Source organism: Thamnophis elegans, chromosome 7, assembly GCF_009769535.1.
Source record: "Thamnophis elegans isolate rThaEle1 chromosome 7, rThaEle1.pri, whole genome shotgun sequence".
Lineage (NCBI taxonomy): Eukaryota > Metazoa > Chordata > Lepidosauria > Squamata > Colubridae > Thamnophis > Thamnophis elegans.
Genome location: NC_045547.1, coordinates 84,724,603 through 84,750,781, shown reverse-complemented (window position 1 = coordinate 84,750,781; position 26,179 = coordinate 84,724,603). Strand labels below are relative to the sequence as shown.

Sequence of the window (26,179 nt, the reverse complement as noted above, 5' to 3'; positions counted from 1 at the left end):
AGAGCTGCCAGAAGAGGACCAGAAGAGAAGATGTTGGCTATGTTTGCGCTGGCTTTGTTCTCCAGGAGTGTCTTCCTTTCTTTAGGCGACCACAACTTTTTAAGGAAAGAAATTAAGATAGAAGGAGACCTGGTGCTGGGAGGCCTCTTCCCAATCAAGGAGAAGGGCACTGGCGCCGAAGAATGCGGAAGGATCAACGAAGACCGAGGCATCCAGAGGTTGGAGGCCATGCTCTTTGCCATCGATGAGATCAACAGAGACAGCCACCTGCTCCCAGGGATTAAGCTTGGGGTTCACATTTTGGATACTTGCTCACGAGACACCTATGCTTTGGAACAGTCCCTGGAGTTTGTCAGGGCTTCTTTGACTAAGGTGGATGAAGCAGAGTACATGTGCCCTGACGGCTCGTACGCGGTTCAGGAAAACACCCCGTTACTCATTGCAGGAGTCATCGGAGGATCTTACAGCAGCGTCTCCATACAGGTGAGCAGGTCCATTCATAAAAAGAATGTATCGCATGTCCGTGATCATTCACCCGTTTCAGGGAATCTAAGCATCTCCCCATCAGGAGATCAGGACTGGTTGGGTTGAGCAGTCACAGTTTAAGGCAAAAATATATATATTTAAAAACAGAAAGAAAATGCAACAATAAAAGAAAAAACAAGAGAAGCATAACAATATAAAAAATAGTTATACAGCCTTCCGTATCGGCATGTTTAGCCTTTGAAGTTCTCCATTCTCCATTGCCTTCCTATCAGATTTAACCTCTGTAATCGTGTAGTAACAGCTGTACTAACAATTATAATAATATAAATTGTTCCTAGCGAATGTGCAGAAATGGACAAAATGACCATGGAGTTAAAAGAAAGTAAAGAATCGGATTTCTATAAAATATGGAACAGAATTTATAAGTGTCTAGAGAACGGGAGCCAAAACAAGAAATAGAAGTCTTTGTTTTGTCTCAACTAGGATTGAATAAAAATTAACCAAAATTACTAATTACTATCAAACTGAAAGTATTGAGCACAATGTAAATACAACGGTGATATGAACTATAATCTCAGCTTCATCTATGAGAAAGTATGACATTTCTAAATGTTGGGTCAGAACGATGCTTCCTTCAGGCCAGCCGTTTCAAAATCCGAATGCTTTCTCCAAGATCTCAGGATCTTTCCATGCACGATTGACATTATTTAACGAAAGACCCTGCAGGTCAAACTTGGGGGCCTTCCAAAATTTAAATGCTAAAGGAGACGACCTCCCAAACTTTGATTTCTGCTACTTAGCCTTCTTCATACTAAGCATGTTTGAAGGAAAGAAAGCTCAGATGGAGACTTACCAAAAGGAATTCTCCGGCTTAAGTAAGTATTCTTTTGGGCCCGTTGACCATTTGACCAGCCCTCCTTCGGCCCAAGTGCCAGAAGAAATGGCTGGATGATAACAGCTCCTCAGCTGGAAGTCCCGACACAATCAGGATAAGGATTAGAGGCCTCACTGCTCTCTTTGCTGATGGCATCAGGAGGTTCTGCAAGCTTTTATCTTTTCTGGAGGGTTTTAATAACCCATCATGAATATTCAGATCGTTTTTGCAGTGTGATTTCCAAGATGGAATATGGCAGGAGGTAACTTTAAGCAGCTTCTTCTGGTTTTTTTTCCCCCCCAGGATATTTTTGTCTCAATTATTTCCCTGCAGGCACAAATGTGAGAAGATCAGTTATACAGGGATAAAATCTTATTATATCCTAGTGATGCAATTAAAAGATTTAACTCTCACATTTGTAGAAATGCAGATATACTCATTTAAATATTCGACATCTGAGTCTACACTCTAATGCAGTGTTTCTCAACCTTGGCAACTTGAAGATGTCCGGACTTCAACTCCCAGAATTCCCCAGCCAGCGAATGCTGGCTGGGGAATTCTGGGAGTTGAAATCCGGACATCTTCAAGTTGCCAAGGTTGAGAAACACTGCTCTAATAGTTCATTGGGCAATCATTGATTGAATGTAGTCAATATTTGCATTGTAGCAAAGGAATATCTAATTCTCAAAGCTCAACAGTTAGATTTGTACAAAATGGTAAACTAATTTATGGCTTCTGAATACCATTTAATTCTACCCGCTCTCCCCTTTGCTGCTGCTGAGGGGAAAAAAATACAATAAATAGAAATCTTATAAGAAGAAAGGACATGGCTATGAATTATGTTTGATAATAAAACCAAGTCTTCTGCTTTGTTGCTTTGTTAACAAGCCAGAGTCTAAAACCTGTTCTTGAGTTCTGATTCCTACCCATTCATTCATTCTTCTCAAATGGGTAGGTCACTTATCCCTCTTCAATTCTAAATCTGAAATTTTGTAGGGAGGGAGGGAGGAAGAAGGAAGAGAAGGAGGGGAAAGAAAGAAGGAAAGAAAGAAAGGAGGGAGGGAGGAAGTAGGGGAGGATGGATAGAGGGAAGGAGGGAGAGAGGAGGAAGAAAAAAGGAGGATGGGAGGGAGGGAATGAGAAAATAAAGAAAAAAGGAGGGAGGGAAGGTAGAAGGAAGAAAGGAGAGAGAGATGCATGAATAAATAAAGAAGGAAGAAAGGAGGAAAGAAAGAAGGGAGGGAGGAAGGAGGGGGATGGATAGAGGGAGGGAGGGAGAGAGGAGGAAGAAAAAAAGAGGATGGGAGGGAGGGAAGGAGAAAAGAAAGAAAGAAAAAAGGAGGGAGGGAGGAGGAGGAAGAAAAAAAGAGAATGGGAGGGAGGGAAGGAAGAAGGAAGGAGAGAGGGATGCATGAATAAATAAAGAAGAAAGGAAGGAGGAAAGAAAGAAAGAAAGGAGGAAGGAAGGAAGGAAGGAATCCAGGGATCATCACATCAGATGCCCCCAGAGTCATCGAGAAGACTTCAGATCATTCACAAAATTCTGGATCCACTCCTGGAAAGCGAGTGGACCTTCTCCGCATCCTTAACGCTCTTTTTCTCTTTCCAGGTTGCCAATTTGCTCCGGCTCTTCCAGATTCCTCAGATCAGCTACGCTTCCACCAGCGCCAAGCTCAGTGACAAGTCCCGCTACGACTACTTTGCCCGGACGGTGCCTCCGGACTTCTACCAAGCCAAAGCCATGGCTGAGATCCTGCGCTTCTTCAACTGGACCTACGTCTCCACGGTGGCCTCGGAAGGAGACTATGGGGAAACGGGGATCGAAGCCTTCGAACAAGAAGCCCGGCTGAGGAACATCTGCATCGCCACCTCCGAGAAAGTCGGCCGGTCCAACATCCGAAAGTCCTACGACAGCGTCATTAGAGAACTTCTGCAGAAACCCAACGCCAGAGTTGTGGTCTTGTTCATGCGCAGCGACGACTCTCGGGAACTCATCGCCGCGGCCAACCGCTTCAACGTCTCCTTCACCTGGGTGGCCAGCGACGGCTGGGGGGCCCAGGAGAGCGTGGTCAAGGGCAACGAACACGTTGCCAACGGGGCCATCACTCTAGAACTTACTTCCCACCCGGTCAAAGAGTTTGACCGGTACTTCCAGAGCCTCACCCCTTACACCAACCATCGCAATCCCTGGTTTAAGGATTTCTGGGAGCAGAAGTTCCAGTGCAGCCTCCAGAACCGGAAAACCCACAAAAAGGTCTGTGACAAGTATTTGTCCATCAACAGTTCCAATTACGAACAAGAGTCCAAGATCATGTTTGTGGTCAACGCGGTCTATGCCATGGCCCACGCCTTGCACAAAATGCAGAGGACAATGTGTCCAAACACAACCAAGCTCTGTGATGGCATGAAGCACCTGGACGGCAGGAAGCTGTACAAAGACTACTTACTCAAAGTCAACTTTACAGGTAAACCATCGGCCTCTTCTAATGCTTTCCCTGGAAAAGAGCTATGGTTGATTCTAACTCATTTAGCCTCTTCTTTGCCTTCGGCTCCCTGGTTCAAGCAGGGTTTGAGGCAAGGTAAAAATCAACTGCTTTGAGTAAAATGATAGATAGATAGATAGATAGATAGATAGATAGATAGACAGACAGACAGACAGACAGACAGACAGACAGACAGACAGACAGACAGAGAGGTGGGTGGGTGGGTGGGTGGGTGGGTGGGTGGGTGGGTAGGTAGGTAGGTAGGTAGGTAAGTAGGTAGGTGGATGGATGGATGGATGGATGGATGGATAGATGATAGATAGATGATAGATAGATAGATAGATGATAGATAGATAGATAGATAGATAGATAGATAGATAGATAGATAGATAGATAGATAGATAGATAGATAGATAGATAGATAGACAGACAGACAGACAGACAGACAGAGAGGTGGGTGGGTGGGTGGGTGGGTGGGTGGGTAGGTAGGTAGGTAGGTAGGTAAGTAGGTAGGTGGATGGATGGATGGATGGATGGATAGATGATAGATAGATGATAGATAGATAGATAGATAGATAGATAGATAGATAGATAGATAGATAGATAGACAGACAGACAGACAGACAGACAGACAGACAGACAGACAGACAGAGAGGTGGGTGGGTGGGTGGGTGGGTGGGTGGGTGGATGGATGGATGGATGGATGGATGGATGGATTGATGGATTGATGATAGATAGGTAGGTAGGTAGGTAGGTAGGTAGGTAGGTAGGTAGGTAGGTAGGTAGGTAGGCAGGCAGGCAGGCAGGCAGATAGGTGGATGGATGGATGGATGGATGGATGGATGGATGGATGGATGGATGGATGGATGGATGGATGGATTGATGGATTGATGATAGATAGATAGATAGATAGATAGATAGATAGATAGATAGATAGATAGGAGAGATGGATGAACGGACGGATAAGACAGGCAGGCAGGCAGACAGATAGACAGACAGATAGACAGATATAGATATAGATATTATCTTGAGGCAAGGAAGGACTTAACAGAACCAGATAAAGCCAACAGCTTCTGTTAGCTAAATTACCAAGACAAACAACTGCAAAAGCCTTTTTGTTCTATTTTGAGGCCTGGCAGTATATATCAAGAAGCAGCCAGCAGTTCCACCGAAATCCAAGGAAATGTCAGGAAAACAAACACAGATGTCGCTTCGGAGGGAGAGAGGCAGGATTAGAAGAGACAGGTAGATGGGTGAGCCATTCAAGCGACGGTGCCAGATGGCCTCTTTTTTGTCTCCCTGTGTAGGAAGAGCTTGTTTTCTGGAGAAGGGAGAGAAAGTTAAGCAGTCAAAAAAAAGTCAGATCCAGATTTAACAGAATAACACACTTGGGAGGGACCTTAGAGGTCTTCTAGTCCAACCCCCTGCTCAGGCAGGAAACCATGTAGCAATTCAGACAAATGGCTGTCCAGTCTCTTCTTGAAAACCTCCAGTCATGAGGCACCCACAACTTCTGGAGGAAATCCGTTCCACGGATTAATTATCCTCGCCGTCAGGAAATTTCTCCTCAGTTCTAGGTTGCTTGTCTCCTGGATTAATTCCAGAATGTCTCTGGAATGGCTCACTGCCCACTTTCCAAAGACATTCTTAAGTAGCTTCATTCTAGCTCAAATATGACTTATATTAGCACTGATTTTCTCTACCCTAAGCCATTTGGGGACGTGGTGGCTCAGTTGCTAAGATGCTGAGCTTGTTGATCAGAAAGGTTGGCAGTTCGGTGGTTCGAATCCCTAGTGCCGCATAATGGAGTGAGCTCCCGTGACTTGTCCCAACTTTTGCCAACCTAGCAGTTCGAAAGAATGTAAAAAATGCAAGTAGAAAAATAGGAACCACCTTTGGTGGGAAGAAAACAGCGTTCCGTGCGCCTTCAGCATTGAGTCATGGCAGCCACATGGCCACGGAGACGTCTTCGGAGAGCACTGGCTCTTCGGCTTCGAAACGGAGATGAGTACCGCCCCCTAGAGTCAGGAACGACTGGCACAGTTGTGTGAAGGGAATCTTTACCTTTTAAGCCATTTGGGGTAGAGGTGGATTTTTCAAGAAGCATTATTTCCTAGCCGTACGAACGTTTAAAATACAACAAATAGCGCTAAACAGCTAAAATAACAAATGTCACCACGAACCACCACTACTCAGTAAAAACACTACTAAAAATAAAAGTTATGAGTTAATAAATGCTAAATTTGCATGTAGAAAAAGCCGCATGAGAGCCAATGCAGTTCGTATTTTTAGCTACCCTTCCAAAGGTTTTAGCGAACACTTTAGTGACCACAAAACAGGGAACCTGCTTTCCCGTATAGTTGGAGCAAAAAAAAACAAACCCATCTTTTATTTTAACAGCTGCTCTCCTCCTCATCCTAGAAATGAAATGAAGGCCACCAGTTTATTGTTTCCAATGGGCCATTCCAGAAAGAGGGGACATTTTGTGTCAAAAGCAAGCAGCCTTTGCTAAGAGAGGCAGGAAAAACTGGGCACAGAGTGGCTTCCTTTAAAATGCCCCCAGTTTGGCATCAAGAGGCTAGTCAAGAGTGTTGAGTTGTCCTTCCCAAGACCTTTCTCAAGGAAGGCGTTCGGAGGGCTGCATCGCAAGATACGGTGGCCGTATTTCCTTGGACAAAAAGTGAACGGCCAACCTGAAAAATGTCTTCATGAGGGCTAAAAATATTTATGTTTCTATTTTATGTAGAACTTTTTGTTTTATTTAGAACTTTTTATTTTATTTAGAACTTTTTGTTTTAGGTAGAACTTTTTATTTTATGTAGAATTTTTTATTTTATTTAGAACTTTTTGTTTTATTTAGAACTTTTTATTTTATTTAGAACTTTTTGTTTTATTTAGAACTTTTTATTTTATTTAGAACTTTGCTTGACAAAGGAATATACAAGAGCGGAGCCAAAAATAAAAGTATTACATTAAATAAATTTAAAGGGCAGCTTTCTGAAATAAAGGCCCTTTATAAGAAAGGTCCTGTGGTGACAATATTTTAAAGGGGAAGCTGACTGTGAAAATGATCATTTTTATCCAGGTCAAAATGTTTCTTGAAAGAAAGTCCTTCAACAAGGTCTTAGTTTGATATTTGGAGCAGGGCTGTGTGAGTTTAGCCTATGGGGTTCCATAATTCTGATGATTGGTCATACTAGCTGGGACTTATGGAAGATGTAGTCCCCGTCATTGAAAAACCTGGCCTACGCTTGGAGTACAAGGTTATCCATCAACCATCGAAGTCACTAGATACGTTTGGGCCCATTCTCAACCTGACCAACCTCACAAGATTTCATAAATTATTTTTAAAAACACATATCCCACCTTAATTCCTTGCGGGAAAGCAAAATAGAGGTAAACCAACAAAAATTCACCTTCTGCGTGTCACAGAAATGCGTAACCCACATTTGAGGACTTTGTTAGACGGGTTTGTTTCTTGAGTCACAAGATTTGAGAGTTTAAAGGAGAGCCGAGGTGGCGCAGTGGTTAAATGCAGCACTGCAGGCCACTTCAGCTGACTGTTATCTGCAGTTCAGCGGTTCTAATCTCACCAGCTCAAGGTTGACTCAGCCTTCCATCCTTCTGAGGTGGGTGAAATGAGGACCCAGACTGTGGGGGCGATATGCTGACTCTGTAAACCACTTAGAGAGGGCTGAAAGCCCTATGAAGCGGTATATAAGTCTAAGTGCTATTGCTATTGCTATGCAGGGGGGGGTCTCCTCATCCCCATCTGATAACCTGACAGCAGGCATATATTGTTTACCCTTCCACAAGAATTGTCCCGTAAAGCAGGCGAAGCAGGGAAGAAATTAATTTACACCACAGTATAAAATGGCCCAGTTCCACTATCGCGTGAATCGGGGTTTGTTCTGGGAACTATTTTCGTTTTCCTGAAATTAGCCATTTTACTGCAATAGCTCTTTTTTAAAAAAGAAAAAAAAAGTGTGTGGGGGGAGTTGGGTTTTTACTGGCCAGATGCCGTCCCTGTCGCCAGAGTGGAGCTTTGTTCGGCAGATAGATTCTCATTGTGCCCAGAGAGAGAAGGATCTGCCTCTACCTAGGATCGAACTCACAGCCCCCTCATTGTGAGGCGAGAGTGCCACCTCTAGGCCCCCGCACCACTCCTATTATAATGATACATCTTCTGTCCAATATAGAAAATCAAGTCTCCAGAAAAGTATTTTGTCCTTTTGAGCCTCCTTCAGCCTTAGATGGAAGTGAAAACTACTTGGTATGTCAGAGTGTTTCCACACAACGGGATAAACCCTAAACCTGGGTTAAACAAAAGACAATTTCAGCATTCTTAGAACGTGACATCATCTCAAAAGCTGGACGTTTCTGGTCTTTGCTCTCTATGGTTCTATGATTGCCTTGTCTTCACAAGACGAGCTTAAACAGTGGCTGGTTTCCTGCCATACTCGGAACCATAAATTGTCCAAAATGGCAGAAAGCATCATCCTTCCATTGTCCTTCCTCAAGACAATGAACTACTGAAGTTACACAATATTTTTATGCACCCCTAAAGCTGTGCCTGTTTTAACCAACAGCCTTTTTTCCAGAAGTTTATGAAAATGCGTTGCATGCTTTCAGAGTTTGTCAGCTCAAAGAAGGATAACTCCATCCACCATTTTTAGTAGTAATCTGTTTGTAAGTACAAATTCTGCGCTACCTACAAATTTAAGTTAAAAAGGCATGAAACGTATTCTTAATCCAGAGAGTAGTTTACATAACTTTTTTTTAAAAAGTGCTTAGCTGAAACTGTTCATGCTTTCGTTAGCATATGGTAGAATTATTTTCCATCTGATTTATTTCTTGGCGCAATACCCGGCTTGCAAAAAGCTTTGCCTCCAGTTAATTCTTCAAATTAGGAACTTGCCCAAATGTGACTCTGTGAATTAATTCAAGGCTACGCAACTCTATTTTGTTTTCATTTTTTTAATGTCCTTGCAGTTTTCCTGCAGATCGCTCTGGAAATTAGAGGTTAACAAACTAAGAAAGCACCTTGCATATTCTGTGCTTATTTCTCCGGCAAAATAGCTGTCTTTTGTTCAAGGCGCATCAACTTGATGTTGTTGAAAACTGAAAACTTTAAAGATTCTCAGTTGAATCGATATATTTAAATACGGTGGAAACCTTATGAAATCAGGCCAGGTTTCTCCAAAAGTAGCTTGCCAGCAAGGAGCTCTTAGGAATGAGGGATAAATACAAGGCCGTGTAAGGAAGATGGCGAATGGGTGGAATGGTTAGTAGTGCCAAGGATTCCTTATGAATAGTGATGGGGCTGCTGAAAAACATGCTTAGTGCATTAGGAAGCAGAGTGCGTTGGATCTTGGATCGTTTCAAAAAGCACAACAGAGATAAATCTTCTTCAAACATAGACTGGAAACCATAAAGAGATCCCAGGATAACAGAATAACAGAGTTGGAAGAGACCTTGGAGGTCCTCTAGTCCAACCCCCTGCTTGAGCAGGAGACTCTATGCCATTTCAGACTGTCCAGTCTCTTCTTAAAAGCCTCCAGTGATGAATACCCACAATTAGTGGAGGGAAGCTGTTCCACTGGTCCTAATAGTCCTCACTATTAGAAAGTTTCTCCTTAATTCCAGGTCGCTTCTCTCCTTGATTAGTTTCCCTCCATTGTTTCTTGTCTTGTCTTGTCTGGTGCTTTGGAAAATAATTTCTCACACACACACACACACACACACAGACACACACACACACTTCTTTGTTGCAGCCCCTCTGGCATTGGAAGGCTGATCATCCCTGGTCCTTCTTTTCACTAGACCAAAAGTAAAGGTAAAGGCTCTCCTTTACCTCGCACATCTGTGCTAGTCATTCCTGACTCTAGGGGGCGGTGCTCATCTCCGTTTCAAAGCCGAAGAGCCAGCGCTGTCCGAAGACGTCTCTGTGGTCATGTGGCCGGCATGACTGAACACTGAAGGTGCATGGAACGCTGTTCCCTTCCCACCAAAGGTGGTTCCTATTTTTCTACTTGCATTTCTTTACTTGCTTTTGAACTGCTAGGTTGGCAGAACCTGGGAGAACTAACGGGAGCTCACTCCGTTACCTGGTGCTAGGGATTCGAACCTCCGAACTGCCGACCTTTCTGATTGACAAGCTCAGCATCTGAGCCACTGAATCCCCTTTCACTAGACGAGACATATCCAATTCCTGCAACCCTTCTTCCTATGTTTTAGCCTCCAGTCCCCTAATCCTCTTTGTTGCTCTTTTCTGCACTCTTTCCAGCGTCTCCACATCTTTTTTAGAATATGGTGTCCAAAACTGGATGCAGGATTCTAAGAGGTGCTAATGATTCACATGATCTTGATTCGATGGCTCTTCTGGATTAGCCTGGGAAACTGGTGGGGAGAGAGAGATTTCTGGAATAAGACTGCAGCCAGCAGTTCTGTATCCTTTACAAGGGAATTTATCCGGACGTATTCATGAAGTTTCATGATTAGCTCCATCCACTTTGGCCAATCTACCAGATGACAAGGCAGTTCACGTTTCTCTGTCTCATATAATTGGGATGTAATTTGATTTAGTGGGAAAAGAAATGGCGGAAGAAATATCTGCCTTTCATGCACACAGTTTTTCCCAGTTTTCAACCCTCTCCGGAAATGTAAAGACATCATTCAAACCACGGAGTGTTAAAGAGCATTAAAAAGATTTAAAGTGATCTAATCTACCTGAACTGGAAAAAAAAATCAATGCATTTAGGAGCCTCAGTGGAATTTGGGGTTGACTTTCTTTGAAAAATATGATAATTGACTTTGAAGTAAAGCTAAAACACAAATGGTTTTGAAAAGAAACAAATGTTTAACTTTTTATTATTATAGAGGGAGGGGAAAGGAAAGGAAACATTTTTCTTCTTTCTTTTTCTCTACACAGACACATATCACTGTAGACATCAGATATTAGGCAGACTGATCTCAGACAAACCAACACATGTGAGTCCTAATATATTGTGTAGGTTTGTATCTACATTAAACCTTACAACTAGAATGCATTCAACACAAGAAAAGGTTGGAAATTTAAAAGCTAAGATCAAGATCTTTGAATGGTTTCCTCCAAACAGAAATTCTGGAAATAAAATACAGGGCAGCTGTGTGTGCATTTGTGTGTCTGTGTGTGTGTAGGGTTTTCTTCATATCCTTATATAACTGACAGCCATTATTTTTCTCTCAATCATAACAATGTGCAGAATTCATTTACATCGTCCCCCACTTCATTTCCAGACCATGGATGCATGTTTCAACACAACACCCACATTTATGTTTGTTTTTTTAAAAACCCAGTGAACTCTTAAACAAGCCCAGGGAAGGAGAACAGGGAATCTGAGGTGAGGTTTATTTTTTTTAGCCATAAAATAAGCAGGCACATAATTTGATTCTGCAGTGGAAAAAATATGAAGGGAGGGAATCCTGAACCCAGCTAATGTTGTTATTTTTAACTCTCTCATCATATCAACTGAATAGGCTTCAGGGAAGGGCCATTATATGTACAGCATTTGCTCCTAGATTATGTCCTTTGGTGAGCGACTAAATGGAAAAGGAAAATAATCAAAATCTATCTCTCTGTCTATATCTACATGTATCTCTATCTGTCTATCTATCTTCTATCGTCTATCATCTATCCATCCATCCATCTATCTCTATCATCTCTGTGTCTGTCTGTCTGTCTCTCTATCTCTCTCTCTATCTATCATCTCTATATATCTCTATCTCTATCTCTCTATACCTATCACACACACACACACACATGTATGTATGTATGTATGTATGTATATATATGGTTTTTTTTTTATTTGTGCTGACTCTTGTGACGAGCCGATTGACAGATGATGGAAGCAGTTAGCTTCCTCCCATAATTGGGGCTTACCAGGGGTTGTGACACTATATATATATAGTGACAATATATATATATATATATATATATATATATATATATATATATATATATATATATATATATATATATATATATATATTAGATCTGTAAAAGATGCTACTGCTGATAGCACCCTTGGTGAAATGTTCAGCATTAGTTTTGATGTTTTCTGTTCTATTCCAATAAAGAATTATGTTCTATTCTATTCTATATTAATTCTATTCTATATTAATTCTATTCTATTCCACTCCTCTCTACTCTATTATCATTGGGCATTTGACTTCCAGTCTAGAAGCTGAAGCAATGAGAGATCAGGGTGGGGCTCACCATTGCTGATGCACAGGGCTGTCCACCCAGGAGCATTGGAAATTGAATTCCATCCCAGTGTCAGGGCAGCCTTCTTGATGATTTTGACACATCCTGGGTTGTGGCATCTGTTGTGGCATCAGCACTTTCTCCTCCACCCTCTTGCCAGAAACATCAACAGCACCATGGACAGCTCCCTTTGCATTCAGATTGCTAGGAAGTGGGGGAGGGAGAATATGTGCCATAGGGGGGGGGGGCAATGGAAGTAGAACCCTTTGTGGGTCTTAGGAGCTTCTGGGCGGCTTCTTATCTTCTCATCCTCTTGCTTGGTCAAAGTCTGCTCTATGTTGGGGAAGGAGCCACCGCAGTGCAGGACCATCATCTTCCTCTTCCCTTTCTCCGGGCCACCTCTATCCCCATTGCCTGAGCTGGACGAGAAACTCAGCAAGCGTTCAAAAAGTTTCCCATCCTACTTATGCTGGAAATAGCCCAGCCACACCCCACTGCAGCGTCCCATCCTAGGAGGCAGTTGAACTCTTATTGTACTTCCAAGAGGTCTTTCATTTTTTGCTGGGCCTCATCCTTTGCCTTTTATTTGCTGTAGGATTTGTAGAATCGATAGTTAGAAGATCAGATGCTTCCGTGAATGTTTATCAGGCAGATTTCCAAAGCAGCACTCAGGTGTTAAATATATTTAAATTATCTCAATCTAATCCTGAATAGGAATCAGTTTCAGAGAAGTGCATTGATCTTGTTAGCAATGTTTTATTGGCCACACACATATCTTTATCTTGACTCAAAAGGGATGGAGGGACGGAGGGAGGGAGAGAGAGAGAGAGAGGGAGAGAGAGAGAGAGAGAGAGAGAGAGAGAGAGAGAGAGAGAGAGAGAGACAGAGAGACAGAGAGAGAAACTATACTACTATATCTCACAGGTGACCATAAACCGAACCAAGATGAGAAAACTCTGGCACATGGATTGGAGCAATGACATCATCATTATGAGTGCGATGTCATTATCACTTGCTGTCCTGAAGCAACAGGACAAGAAGCAACAGATGGAAACTAATCAAGAAGAGGAGCAATCTAGAATTAAGAAGAAAGTTCCTAACAGGGAGGACAATTAACCAGTGGAAAAGCTTGCAACCAGAAGTTGTGGATGCTCCAACACTGGAAGTTCTCAAGAAGAGGTTGGACAGCAATTTGAAATGGTATAGGATCTCCTGCTTGAGTTAGGATCTCCTGCTTCAATAGGGGGCTGGACTAGAGGACGTCCAAGGTCCTTTACAACTCTGTTGTTTCACTTTACATATTTAGATTTCCTACAAGTTTGAGGAGAACTGTACAATTCTTTTTTAAAAAAAAAAAAACCCTCATTTCTCAAGGAAATGTCTTACTTCATGTAATTTGGAAAACCAGTAATGGAGTTAGATGGTTGACCCTTTCTTCTCCCGCCATGCCACCGAGGTCTTACAATAGAAATAGTCAAATGAGATCCACGCCCGGGCCTTTTATTTAACCAATCTATTTCCTGGACTTAATAGAAATAATTTCAGGGGTCAAATGTTTCTTTCAGCTTTGATTTCACCAAGTTGCAAACCAGGAACTTTATGAAGCAATATCGTCTTAAGGACCAGCCATCCATAACCTCATCATTCTACTGTATTTAAATTTAAACTATTCCCCCTCCCCCCTTCTATAACTCTCCAACAAATGTTGAGCGTATTTGTTGCTAAAAATTAAAAGAGTCTCTTAGGCTCTGAACTTCAAGGTGCTTCCCCAAGATTGGTGCTCTCGCCTAATTTTTTGACAGGTCCGTGTCTCAGACAGGAAATCTGGCATTCATGTGAATGTTAAAGGCATCATTAACACCCTTTTCGGAAAGATTGTTCGCTTCAGCCTTCCGCCACCTTCCGTTTCTCCTTGGCTCGACCCTCCCGTTATTTTAGCAGTGAAAGACGGCAGGCTTCCTCTATCATTTCCCCCCCCCCCGAGGTTTCATGATTGCTCTCGAAATGATTCAGTGGAGCAAAATATTGAGAAGCGAAGCGATGGCATGCGATGGTCTTTGGTCTCTGCTGGGACGAGGGGTGTGTCCGTGTGAGAGAATCTGTACTGACACAGAATACAAAGCAGACCTGAAGAACTTACCTGGCAGTTATGTCCTGTGTGTTGCGGGGACTTGGCTGGAATGCTGGCTTGCACCGACGGTGGCCAGGTTCAGAATCGTAGCTTAAGCATCAAGGCCTAGTTGACCTTGACAGATTCCTCATGCTACACAAGGTCAACGGGATTTAGGATGTGGGTTAACCGATAAAAATCCTGGAATGTTGACTGCTTATATTGGAAAGTGGAAGGGGTGGGGGGGGGCGTCTCAGGCGTTATGGGGAACCATATAAAGGTCCATGGAAGCAGAGAGCAGGAATTGCCCTTGATTTGATAGGGATTCCAGGTTAGGTCTCCTCCAGATTCCATCTGCCAGCCAATGTCGGCTGGCGACCCCCCGGGGGGAGGGCCTTCTCTGTTGCAGCTCCAGCCCTCCCTGTCGAGATCTGGACCCTTACTACCCTCCCGGCCTTCCGCAAAGCCACCAAGTCCTGGCTGCTCCAGCAGGCTGGGGGGAGCTGAGAAGCATCTACCTCCACAGAAATTGTGAATGTTGTGGTTTTGTTTTTAAAGTGTTGTCTTTGTCTAGTTTTCCCCCTTTCCCTTGTCTATTGTGAGCCGCCCGGAGTCCTTCGGGAGTGGGTGGCATACAAGACAAATAAATAAAAATACAATACAATTCCTCTTTTGATACGATGGGGAAACTAAATGTCGATGGAGATTCTCCATCATCCGGATCATGGATGTCCCAAAGCAGAGGTGGGATTCAGCCGGTAGTGGAAATTTTGAGTAGTTTGAAGAACCGGCAAATACCACCTCTGGCTGGCCCCGCCCCCATCTATCCTCTGCCTCCCGAGTCCCAGCTGATCGCTGGTCTTCTTCTGCACAGGAGAATGGAGTTGGAAAGCAGGTTAGTGGGGTGGGGAGAGAATGGGGAATTTCATAGTATCCTTCCGCCAGGAGTGGGGAAAGACTGGGGATTTTGCAGTATCCTTCTGCCAAGCCCACCAAGCCACAGTCACAGAACCGGTAGTAAGAATAAAATTTGAATCCCATCACTGTCAGGTGCTTTTTCAAGAGGCAACTGGACCTTCTTGTTTTTTCTTTGAAGACACTTCACTTCTTCACGTCTGAAGAAGCTTCTTGGATGAGAAGCGAAACAAATAGAGTCCAGTTGTCTCTTGAAAAAGCACCTTTGGGACAACGGGGAAAGTAAGTATTTTTTTTTAAAAAAGAGTCGCTTCCACAAGACTGAAAGTCTGCCCACCTCAAGATAAAAGACCAGTGTTTTTATGTAATGTGAAATATAAGAGAGAGTGAGATATCTTCCTTCATCCTGTACTGGATTCCACCTTTTGAATTCTTTACAGAATCATCTCAAGAAGACGCACGTTACAATCGCAACTCTTTAATCAACCGATTCCTAGTTGGGCATGTTTTACATGTGTACCTAAGCTGCTGAAGTATCATGTATGAACGAACTTAGACCCCCTAAGACAAATTAGTCAGAAAATGAATATAGACAAAAGGAAACAGAACATTGAACAATTTGGAAAAGAACGTAGAAGTGTCGGGGAGGAGTGGAATCAGAAGGCAATTGAAATGTAAACGTAAAGGCAAGATAAAAAATAGATTAAAAATGATGTGACTGTTAAACAGGATGCCACAAAGACTGTACCCACATGAGGGCAGCCCTCAAAATATTTGGCATTTTCTGTCTCTTGCTTGGACTTTCCGAAGTGATATTCTATTCCGTGAACCTGTTTCTAAGCCGCACATTCGGATAAATCTGGATCGGTCACCAAGTGTGATTTCCTGACTAATTTGTCTTTTTTGGGGAGTTTTTTTTATTTTTTGATAACCACTCTTACATCATTAAACTTAGAGTGTAAGAGTGGTTATCAAAAAATAAAAAAAAACTTTTCCAAAAAAAAATAAAGACAAATTAGTCAGGAAATCACACTTGGTGACCGATCCAGATTTATCCGAATGTGCAGCTTAGAAACAGCTTCACAGAATAGAATATCGCTTCGGAAAGTCCAAGCGAGAGAGAGAGAAAATGCCAAATATTTCGAGGGCTGCCCTCTTTATGTCCCAGTCCTTAAATGGAACAGGGGGAAGGGTATAAAATGGGTTTGGAGGTTTTTAAGAAAGTTCCGATACATTCAGTTCCAAAGCCTTCCTTGCAACTCAGGATTTTGCAACAAAATTAGCTCCATTCATCAAGGCGACTTGCAGATCCTACCTATTCCTGGTAGTTAAATAGTCAAGTATTATGTTTTTTTTTAATCATTAATATTGTTTCGTTTGCTTTTGAGAGCATTGAGTCTCTCTGTGTTCTTTGCTGCCCTCTTGCTGCAAGGAATAAGTAGGATTAGCACTTCTAGAATTCTTTCATTCATTCATTCATTCGCTCAGAGGAGACTTCATCCCTCAATTCTCCCAGGACCTACTATCCTAATTTAATTGAATAACTCCATTATTATCCTTATTATTATTATTATTATTTACTAATAAGAGCCCTGTTGGACAAAAAGTTCTGTCTGCTTCTCAGGAGCCTTTGGGAAAGTTTGAGCACGAAGGTTATTGCTTGTTCCCAGTGAGGTGGATTTAGGTTACCAGCTCAACGTTTGCTATACATATATACAAAATTAAATAAAGACTGCAGTTCAGAGGCCCAACACGGAGCTAAAGTCGGGACCTCTCCTCCTCTAGGCATGTCTGCGTACAGGCATGAAACCCTTGGGAATGGGGACTCTGCTTCTCTTTCTGGCAAATTGTGAATACAGGGAGCCCTCGACTTACAATGGTTCATTCAACGTTATAAGAGCACTGGATAAAGTGACTTACGACTCTTTTTCAGTCTTATGATCATTGCAGCATCCCTGTGGTCACAGGTATTGTAGCTGGCAGCAGATTCGGACAGTGAGGATGTTGGGGAGGAAGATGGGCCAGTCCTGGAGTCTGGGGAAGGCTCGGATGAGGGCTCTGTGTCAGAGGCAGAGAGGGGGCCAGGGCCGTCTGACAGTTATCAGCTGCCTTCGGAGTCAGACATCAGTGGGGCAGAGGAACAGCTGGAGCCTGTTCCCAGTGTGCACATGCACAGAGCTGCCAGATGAAGGGAGCAGCTAAAGAACAAGGGTCGACTTGGGAGTGAGGCCACAGGTGGACGGTGAATGGCCCCTCCCAGAGGGAATAAAAGGGGAGCAAAAGGGGAGTGGAGTTTGCAGGAGGCAAATAGTTCACTTCATTGGTTTGTGACTCTCCGAGACTCCTTGCCAAGTTCTGCAGAGATCGGCCTGGCAGCTCTCCAAGCCAGATAAGGTCTGTGACTGTAAATCCTCCCTCGAAAGACTTTGCTGGATGTGAAGGAGAAGAAATCACAGCAAATTAGTAAAAAGGGGTTTTGTCAGAACAAGGAGTTTGCTTCAGGCTCTCAGGAAGCCTCGGTCAGAACAGTGTGATCAAAATTGAGACGCCTAGCAATTGGCTTGTATTTATGACGGTTGCAGTGTCCCAGGGTCACGTGATCCCCTTTTGCGACCTTCTGACAAGCAAAATCAATGGGGAAGCCGGATTCACTTAACAACCTGGTGATTCACTTAACAACTGGAGTCATTCACTTAACTACTGTGGCAAGAAAGGTCCTAAAACAGGACAAAACTTAACAAATGCCTCACTTAGCAACAGAAACTTTGGACTCAATGGTGGTCATAAGTCGAGGTAGTTGGTATATATAGTGCTTTGTGAAAGCATCTGGCACTGTTTCCCTTTTGCCTTTCAAACCCCCATTCCTGGAGCCTTCCAGCAGGAAAACCATTGGCTTAGAGGTTAACACAACTGCCTCATACGTAAAAACAGCCCAAGTTCAAATCCCAGTAAGGGTATGGCTAGCTGATGAGAGCTGAATAGCTTGAAATAGATCTATACTAGTCTCCCTTTATTTATTTATCAGCAAAAAAATGCATACACACACACACATGCACACAGAGAGAGAGAGAGAGAGCATTGAGCCAGCCCCCTGCCAGACATAACCCTTAAGCCATGAATCGTGGTTTCCCTTTGAGTTTCAGAGGAAAACTCCAATGAAATGCCACTCACCCTCCTTAAAGCGGGCACAATGGCAACTTTAACAAGGCTACCGGTTTCAGTGGAAACCGTCCCTTTCCTCCTTTCTGATGGCCTGTTAAGCGCGCTGGACGTTTGTGGTTCCATCCCCTTCACGGACCGCACGAGAAGCCCCTTGTGTTAAGATTCACCTTTAACAGGCCCAGGGGTGGAGTGAAGCGGCTGGCTTTTCATTTCCTTTGTAATTAGAATTTGATTGCCGGTATAAATTAGCCCGCAACGCTGGCTGCTTTGTGTGCAACCTATTTCCCAGCGCAAATAACTTCAAATTAAATGACTCTTATCAACCCCCAGGCATCGGTGCTTAAAATTTCAGAGGGGGAACTTGGGAATTAGGAATCAAACCGGACGCGTTTCTTTCTCAAAACAACAGTTGCAATCGTGATTATTCTTTCTCTTCTTTAACCATAACCTCCCCCCCACCAAATATTAGCAAATGAACCAAAAAACCTCCAAATTTTGTGGAAATCAACGGATGCAGTGTTTGGTACAGAATAAATTCTCCAAAATGTATTTATGTGAAATACATGACATGGTGTTGCAATTTAAGAACACGCCCAACACAATCAACGGATTAAAATGTGGGTCAGGAAATGTTGGGAATTCAAGAGGCCCAGATCATCTCAGTCCCATAAACCCTTCCAAAGTTGTGTGTGACCTAATTTACGGACAACACCCATAAATTCCGGGCCAACGGACAGATCTGCGCTGATGGGGGGGGCTTTGCAGAGTGTGGGGGTCCAAACACTCACGAGGACAGCCGTGATTGTCCAGTTGAAGCTCTGCCCCCTTTTACAAGGACTTCCACTGCGTATTTGTGACTGACCTCTTGGCTTCGTTCGAGCCCCCCCTGGAATGTCCATAGGAGCCCCATCTCATTTTATTCAAAGGGGGGGGGGGCGTGAAAATTCACACGCAAGGCTCTCATTTTAATAGATGGGGAGGAGGAGACTTCAAATCGACTAGGAAGAATCTGAGCGGGGTTGCTGATCCCTTCTTCTTTCCATCCCAAAAGGATCCCAAACGCAGATTTCTACCTGGAGAAATTCTCAGGGAAACATAGCACCAGCCTTTAGACTTATATATCGCTTTACAGGGCTTTATAGCCCAGTACATGGCATACAAGTCTAAACATGGTGGCTCAGGGGCTAAGATGCTAAGCTTGTCAATCAGAAAGGTCGGCAGTTGGGCAGTTTAAATCCCTAGCATCACGTAACGGAGTGAGCTCCCATGACTTGTCCCAGCTTCTGCCAACCTAGCAGTTCGAACGCAGGTAAAAAATGCAAGTAGAAAAATAGGAACCACCTTTGGAGGGAAGGGAACAGCGCTCCATGCGCCTTTGCCGTTTGTCATGACAGCCACATGACCATGGAGACGTCTTTGGACAGTGCTGGCTCTTCGGCTTTGAAACGGAGATAAGCAACGCCCCCTAGAGTCGGGAACAACAAGTAAATATGTGCGAGGGGAACCTTTTACCTTATAGCCCTCCCTAAGCGGTTTATAGAGTCAGCCTCTTGCCCCAAAACAATCTGGGTCCTCATTTTACCCACCTTGGAAGGATGGAAGGACGAGTCAACCTTGTGAGATTCGATCTGACAAATTGCAGGCAGCCGGCAGTCAGCAGAAGTAGCCTGCAATACTGCACTCTAACCACTGCGCCACCTCAGGGAGGAGAAGCTCCAGGTTTAGTTTCTTCTAAAGTCCCAGGTTGAGAAGGTGGAGAAGACCAGTAGGCTTCCTTTCTAGTGGGAGGAGGAAAGGGGTCAACCTTACATTCAGTTCACCATCATCTTCCTGATTCTTTGGACCGAATCCCGTAGAGACGCTCGCCTTCAAGCAGCCTTCTTGGGCTCTGATCATCTTTTGAGGCCCTGATCTTTCCTCAGGCTTAGTGGTGATGTCTCCATTTACATAATGGCTGCCCTGTGAAGTAAAAGCAGGTGGCCGGGGTAATGAGGTATCATCCTTTAATGATGAGCCACTACAAATTGCTCCGGCACACCGAACCAGAGGCAGGGAGTTAACGAGGAGGCTGAGGGATGATCGATTGTGACAGGAACAACCTTGCAAAGTCACAGCCTCCCCTGAAACTCCAAATTGCATCCGCCATCAACCGGGCAGATGCCGACTCGTTCCATTTTTTCACCCAGGGGTCTTGTGTTGTTGCCGGGATCACCTTCCGATGGGAAAGGGCCAAAGGGTCGTCCATCCGAGATCCTTTTTCTCAAGGTGAAAGTCAAACAGCAACACCTCTCCTTAAAATTTGTAGGTGTTGCCGAGATTGACAGGACGTTGGGGTGTTCGTTTTTGCCTTTGGGGGGTGCGGGGGTGGGCTTGCCAATTTGGGTCGGTGCAAGATCCCAGACTCCCCCAGTAACTATGGCAACTGAAGCTACCAGGAATGCAGAAAAAGGGTTTTTAAGAATTCCCTGTCAGGATTATCCAGGGGGCCTTTTGAGAGGATTGGAGAGCTGGATTACGTTTCTGGAAAGGGTACAGAGGGATTTCAGAAAGCGTGTCAGCTGCTATGCAGTTTCTTGGGAATTTGTTTTGTGTTCAGTTCTGGAGAAATGAGGTTATTTGTCTTGTACAGAGAGAGAGGGAGAGAGAGAGGGAGGGAGAGGGAGAGGGAGAGAGAGGGAGAGGAGGGGAGAAGAGAGAGGAGGAGAGAGAGTGAGAGAGAGAGGGTAGAGGGTGGAAAGAGAGAAGGCCAGACAAGGAATAATGGATGGAAACTGACCAAGGAGAGATTCCACCTGAAAGAAGGAGAAATTTTCTGACAGTGAGAACAATCAACCCATGGAACAGAAGTCGCCTTCAGAAGCTGTGGTAGCTTCATCACTGGAGGCTTTCAAGAAGAGGCTGGATTGAGATCTGTTAAAAATGGTGTAGGGTTTCCTGCTTGGGCAGGGGGTTGGACTAGATGACCTACAAGCTCCCTTCCTGCTCTGTTATTCTGCATTCTATAAGGCAGAGGGAAGGGGAAGGGAAGGAGAAATTTCCTGACAGTGAGAACAATCAACCCATGGAACAGAAGTTGTGGGAGCTTCATCCCTGGAGGCTTTCAAGAAGAGACTGGACTGCCATCTATCAGAAATGATGTTAGGTCTGCTTGGGCGGGGGGGGGGGGGGTTGGACTAGATGACCTACAAGGTCCCTTCCAACTCTGTTAATGTGTAACCTGTAATCAGCAAGATTAGTTTGTTGAGCTTTGTTTCATCGGGAACAAAAGCTGTGTGTGGTTTTATATGCAATTAGCAAGGATTCATCTTAATTTGTCCCAGAAAGTTGTTTGCTAGATCAAGTACTACAAGTACTACAGCACTGCAGGCTACTTCAGCTGACTGTTAGCTGCAGTTCGGCAGTTCAAATCTCACCGGCTCAAGGTTGACTCAGCCTTCCATCCTTCCGAGGTGGGTAAAATGAGGACCCAGATTGTTGTTGGGGGCGATATGCTGACTCTGTAAACCGCTTAGAGAGGGCTGAAAGCCCTATGAAGCAGTATATAAGTCTAACTGCTATTGCTAACTGCTAAGTCCTTTCTTCTTCTAACTCACATATATTTTGTTTATCACTCTACAACAATACAGGCCCGTAATAGGAAAAACCTCTTTCCTTCCTGTTTCCACAGCTCCCTTCCATTCTTCAAAATCTGCCGACAACCTTGTTAAATTCGACATCTACGGTGACGGGATCGGCCGATACAACGTCTTCAACTTCCAGCAAGCCGGAGGCCGCTATTCCTACCTGAAAGTGGGACAGTGGGCCGAAACTTTGACCCTGGAGGTCAACGCCATTCACTGGTCCAGGGGCCTGGTCCCCGTGGCCCAGTGTAGCGACCCATGCGCGCCCAACGAGATGAAGAACATGCAACCGGGAGATGTCTGCTGCTGGATCTGCATTCCCTGCGAGACCTTTGAGTACCTGGTGGACGAATTCACCTGCAGGGACTGTGGCCCAGGACGGTGGCCCAGCCTGGATCTGGCCAGCTGCTACGACCTCCCGGAAGATTACATCAAGTGGGAAGATGCCTGGTCCATCGGGCCGGTCTCCATCGCCTGCTTGGGCTTCATTTGTACTTTCCTAGTGGTGGGAGTTTTCATCAAGCACAACAACACGCCGTTGGTCAAGGCCTCCAGCCGCGAGTTGTGCTACATTCTTCTTTTCGGGGTCTTCCTCTCCTACAGCATGACCTTCTTCTTCATCGCCAAGCCTTCTCCGGCCATCTGCACCTTGCGGCGTTTGGGCCTGGGGACGTCCTTCGCCGTTTGCTACTCGGCCCTCCTGACCAAAACGAACTGCATCGCCAGGATATTTAACGGGGTGAAGAATGGGGCGCAGAGGCCGAAGTTCATCAGTCCCGCGCTCCCAAGTCCTCATCTGCCTGAGCCTCGTCATGGTGCAGATCGTGCTGGTGTCCGTGTGGCTGATTTTGGAAGCTCCGGGCACTCGCCGATACACCCTTCCGGAAAAGAGGCAGACGGTCATCTTGAAATGCAACGTCAAAGACGCCAGCATGCTCATCTCTTTAACCTACGACGTGATCCTGGTCCTCCTATGCACTGTCTACGCCTTCAAGACAAGGAAGTGCCCGGAGAATTTTAACGAAGCCAAATTTATTGGATTCACCATGTACACCACCTGCATTATCTGGCTGGCATTCCTGCCCATCTTTTACGTGACATCCAGTGACTACAGGGTAAGGCCTCTGCCGACACTTCAACCAAATCCTAACCCTTTGTTAGAAACACCTTTTCTTTCTTTCTGCCTTCCTTCCTTCCTTCCTTCCTTCCTTCCTTCCTTCCTTCCTTTCTTTCTGCAAATGCTTCAAAAGTCAGCCTGGGGCTAAATGAATAACTGAAGTGAATATTGTCTATGGCAGATAGAGATCATTTCAGCCAAATCCTAACCCTGTTAGAAACACCTTTCCATCTTTCTTTCTTTCTTTCTTTCTTTCTTTCTTTCTTTCTTTCTTTCTTCCTTCCTTCCTTCCTTCCTTCCTTCCTTCCTTTCTTTTTGCTAATGCTTCAAAAGTCAGCCTGGGGCTAAATGAATAACTGAAGTGAATATCGTCTATGGCAGATAGAGATCATTTCAGCCAAATCCTAACCCTGGTAGAAACACCTTTCCTTCCTTCCTTCCTTCTTTCTTTCTTTCTTTCTTTCTTTCTTTCTTTCTTTCTTCCTTCCTTCCTTCCTTCCTTCCTTCCTTTCTGCAAACGCTTCAAAAGTCAGCCTGGGGCTAAATGAATAACTGAAGTGAATATCGTCTATGGCAGATAGAGATCATTTCAGCCAAATCCTAACCCTTTGTTAGAAACACCTTTCCTTCTTTCTTTCTTTCTTTCTTTCTTTCTTTCTTTCTTTCTTTCTTTCTTTCTTTCTTTCTTTTTTTCTTTCTTTTTCCTTTCTTTCCTTTTCTTTCTCTTTCTCTCTTTCCTTTCTTTCCTTTTCTTTCTTTCTTTCTTTCTTTCTTTCTTTCTTTCCTTCCTTCCTTTTTGCAAACGCTTCAAAAGTCAGCCCGGGGCTAAATGAATAACTGAAGTGAACCTTGTCTAGCAATAGCAGTAGCAATAGCAGTAGACTTATATACCGCTTCATAGGCCTTTCAGGCCTCTCTAAGCGGTTTACAGAGAGTCAGCATATTGCCCCCAACAATCTGGGTCTATGGCAGACAGAGATTTTCAGCAGTGTTAGGGTCGTGACCCCTCCCAGCTCACAGGTTGCCGTTGAGAGGAATTGTCATCTAAACACACCTAGAAGGCTACCTTGGATGCAGAGTGCCCATCTTTCATTATTTTATCGGCAACATCTGGACTGAGCATTCACTCCCCTCCCGTGCTGACCTCTCTAATTTAGCAACAATTTTATTCCATGCGCTGTTTTGTTTCCCCTCCGAGCAGGTGCAGACCACCACCATGTGCATCTCTGTCAGCCTGAGTGGCTTCGTTGTCCTGGGCTGCCTGTTTGCCCCCAAAGTGCACATCGTTCTCTTCCAACCGCAGAAGAACGTGGTCACTCACAGGCTGCACCTCAACAGGTTCAGCGTCAGCGGGACAGGAACCAGCTATTCCCAAGGTAAATTCCACAAGGTTCCTTCCTTTGACGAGGAAAACGTGGTTCTCTTCACTTGAGCACTGATAACTTCTCTCTTGCCGTAAGAGAAAGCAAAATGTCACAAATGCTTGTTTGGTTGTAGATCAACTTTACTATTTTTACAAATAACTCAAGATAGGGAACATCTCCACCTTCCCCCTTCTATTTTCCCTTGCTAACATCCGGTGAGGTGACTTGGGGTAAGAGAGAGCGACTGGCCCAAAGCCACCCAGCCAACTTCCATGCCTAAGGCAGGACTAGAACTCACGGTCTCCTGGTGATTGGCCCAAGGTCACCCGGCTGGTTTCCATGCCTAAGGCAGGACTAGAACTCACAGTCTTCTGGTGATTGGCCCAAGGTCACCCGGCTGGTTTCCATGCCTAAGGCAGGACTAGAACTCACAGTCTCCTGGTGAGTGGTCCAAAGCCACACAGCCAACTTCTATGCCTAAGGCAGTACTAGAACTCACAGTCTCCTGGTGAGTGGCCCAAAGCCACCCAGACAACTTCTATGCCTAAGGCAGTACTAGAACTCACTGTCTCCTGGTGAGTGGCCCAAAGCCACCCAGCCTGCTTCCATGCCTAAGGCAGGACTAGAACTCACAGTCTCCTGGTGATTGGCCCAAGGTCACCCGGCTGGTTTCCATGCCTAAGGCAGGACTAGAACTCACTGTCTCCTGGTGATTGGCCCAAAGCCACCCAGCCTGCTTCCATGCCTAAGGCAGGACTAGAACTCACTGTCTCCTGGTGATTGGCCCAAGATCACCCGGCTGGTTTCCATGCCTAAGGCAGGACTAGAACTCACTGTTCTCCTGGTGAGTGGCCCAAGGTCACCCAGCTGGTTTCCAAGCCTAAGGCAAGACTAGAACTCACAGTCTCCTGGTGATTGGCCCAAGGTCACCCAGCTGGTTTCCATGCCTAAGGCAGGACTAGAACTCACTGTCTTCTGGTGATTGGCCCAAAGCCACCCAGCCTGCTTCCATGCCTAAGGCAGGACTAGAACTCACAGTCTCCTGGTGATTGGCCCAAAGCCACCCAGCCTGCTTCCATGCCTAAGGCAGGACTAGAACTCACTGTCTCCTGGTGATTGGCCCAAGATCACCCGGCTGGTTTCCATACCTAAGGCAGGACTAGAACTCACTGTTCTCCTGGTGAGTGGCCCAAGGTCACCCAGCTGGTTTCCATGCCTAAGGCAGGACTAGAACTCACAGTCTCCTGGTGAGTGGCCCAAGGTCACCCAGCCGGTTCCCATGCCTAAGGCGGGACTAGAACTCCCAGTCTCCTGGTTTCCCTCCTTAGTATCCTTTCAGCACTGGCACCTGGGTTTCCAAGGGGTGGGGCGTGAAGCCAACCAAAATCAAAATCGCTTCGGTGACCCTGTGATCAAACCGCTGCCTTTCCTTTTTAAATATTTATGCGTCGGGGATCCCTTCGGTTTCAAAACCATCCCGCTGTGGTCCTGAAAAGTGTGAGTCTTGTTGGTGGTGATCTCTGGCACCTAAAAGTCCGTTTTCTTCTTCCTCTTCCAGCCTCGGCGAACGTCTACGTCCCCACGGTCTGCAACGGGAGAGAAGTCGTGGATTCCACCACCTCTTCCTTGTAGCCCTTCAGCCGGATTTTGTATTCTTAGATGGTTAGAGTGAAAAGCACATTTCTTGTGCCCCCCCTGGGATAAAAAGGGAAAACCTTTTAAAAGGACTAGCATTTCTTTTCTAGAAACCGTGTTAATAAATTATTTTTGAGGACTGTACAGTCTTTATCGTGTTGTTCTGTT

General features: G+C 44.8%; 1 protein-coding gene across 1 annotated transcript; it reads left to right on the top strand.

Moving 5' to 3' along the window:
* On the top strand, positions 1-26,008 carry GRM3 (glutamate metabotropic receptor 3). Its single transcript, XM_032220580.1, is given in 6 exon segments — positions 1-483; positions 2,970-3,825; positions 21,943-22,670; positions 22,672-23,010; positions 24,214-24,388; positions 25,935-26,008. Coding segments are annotated over 6 exon segments (2,625 nt in total). The 5' UTR covers positions 1-30.
* Positions 26,009-26,179: the final 171 nt, after the last annotated feature.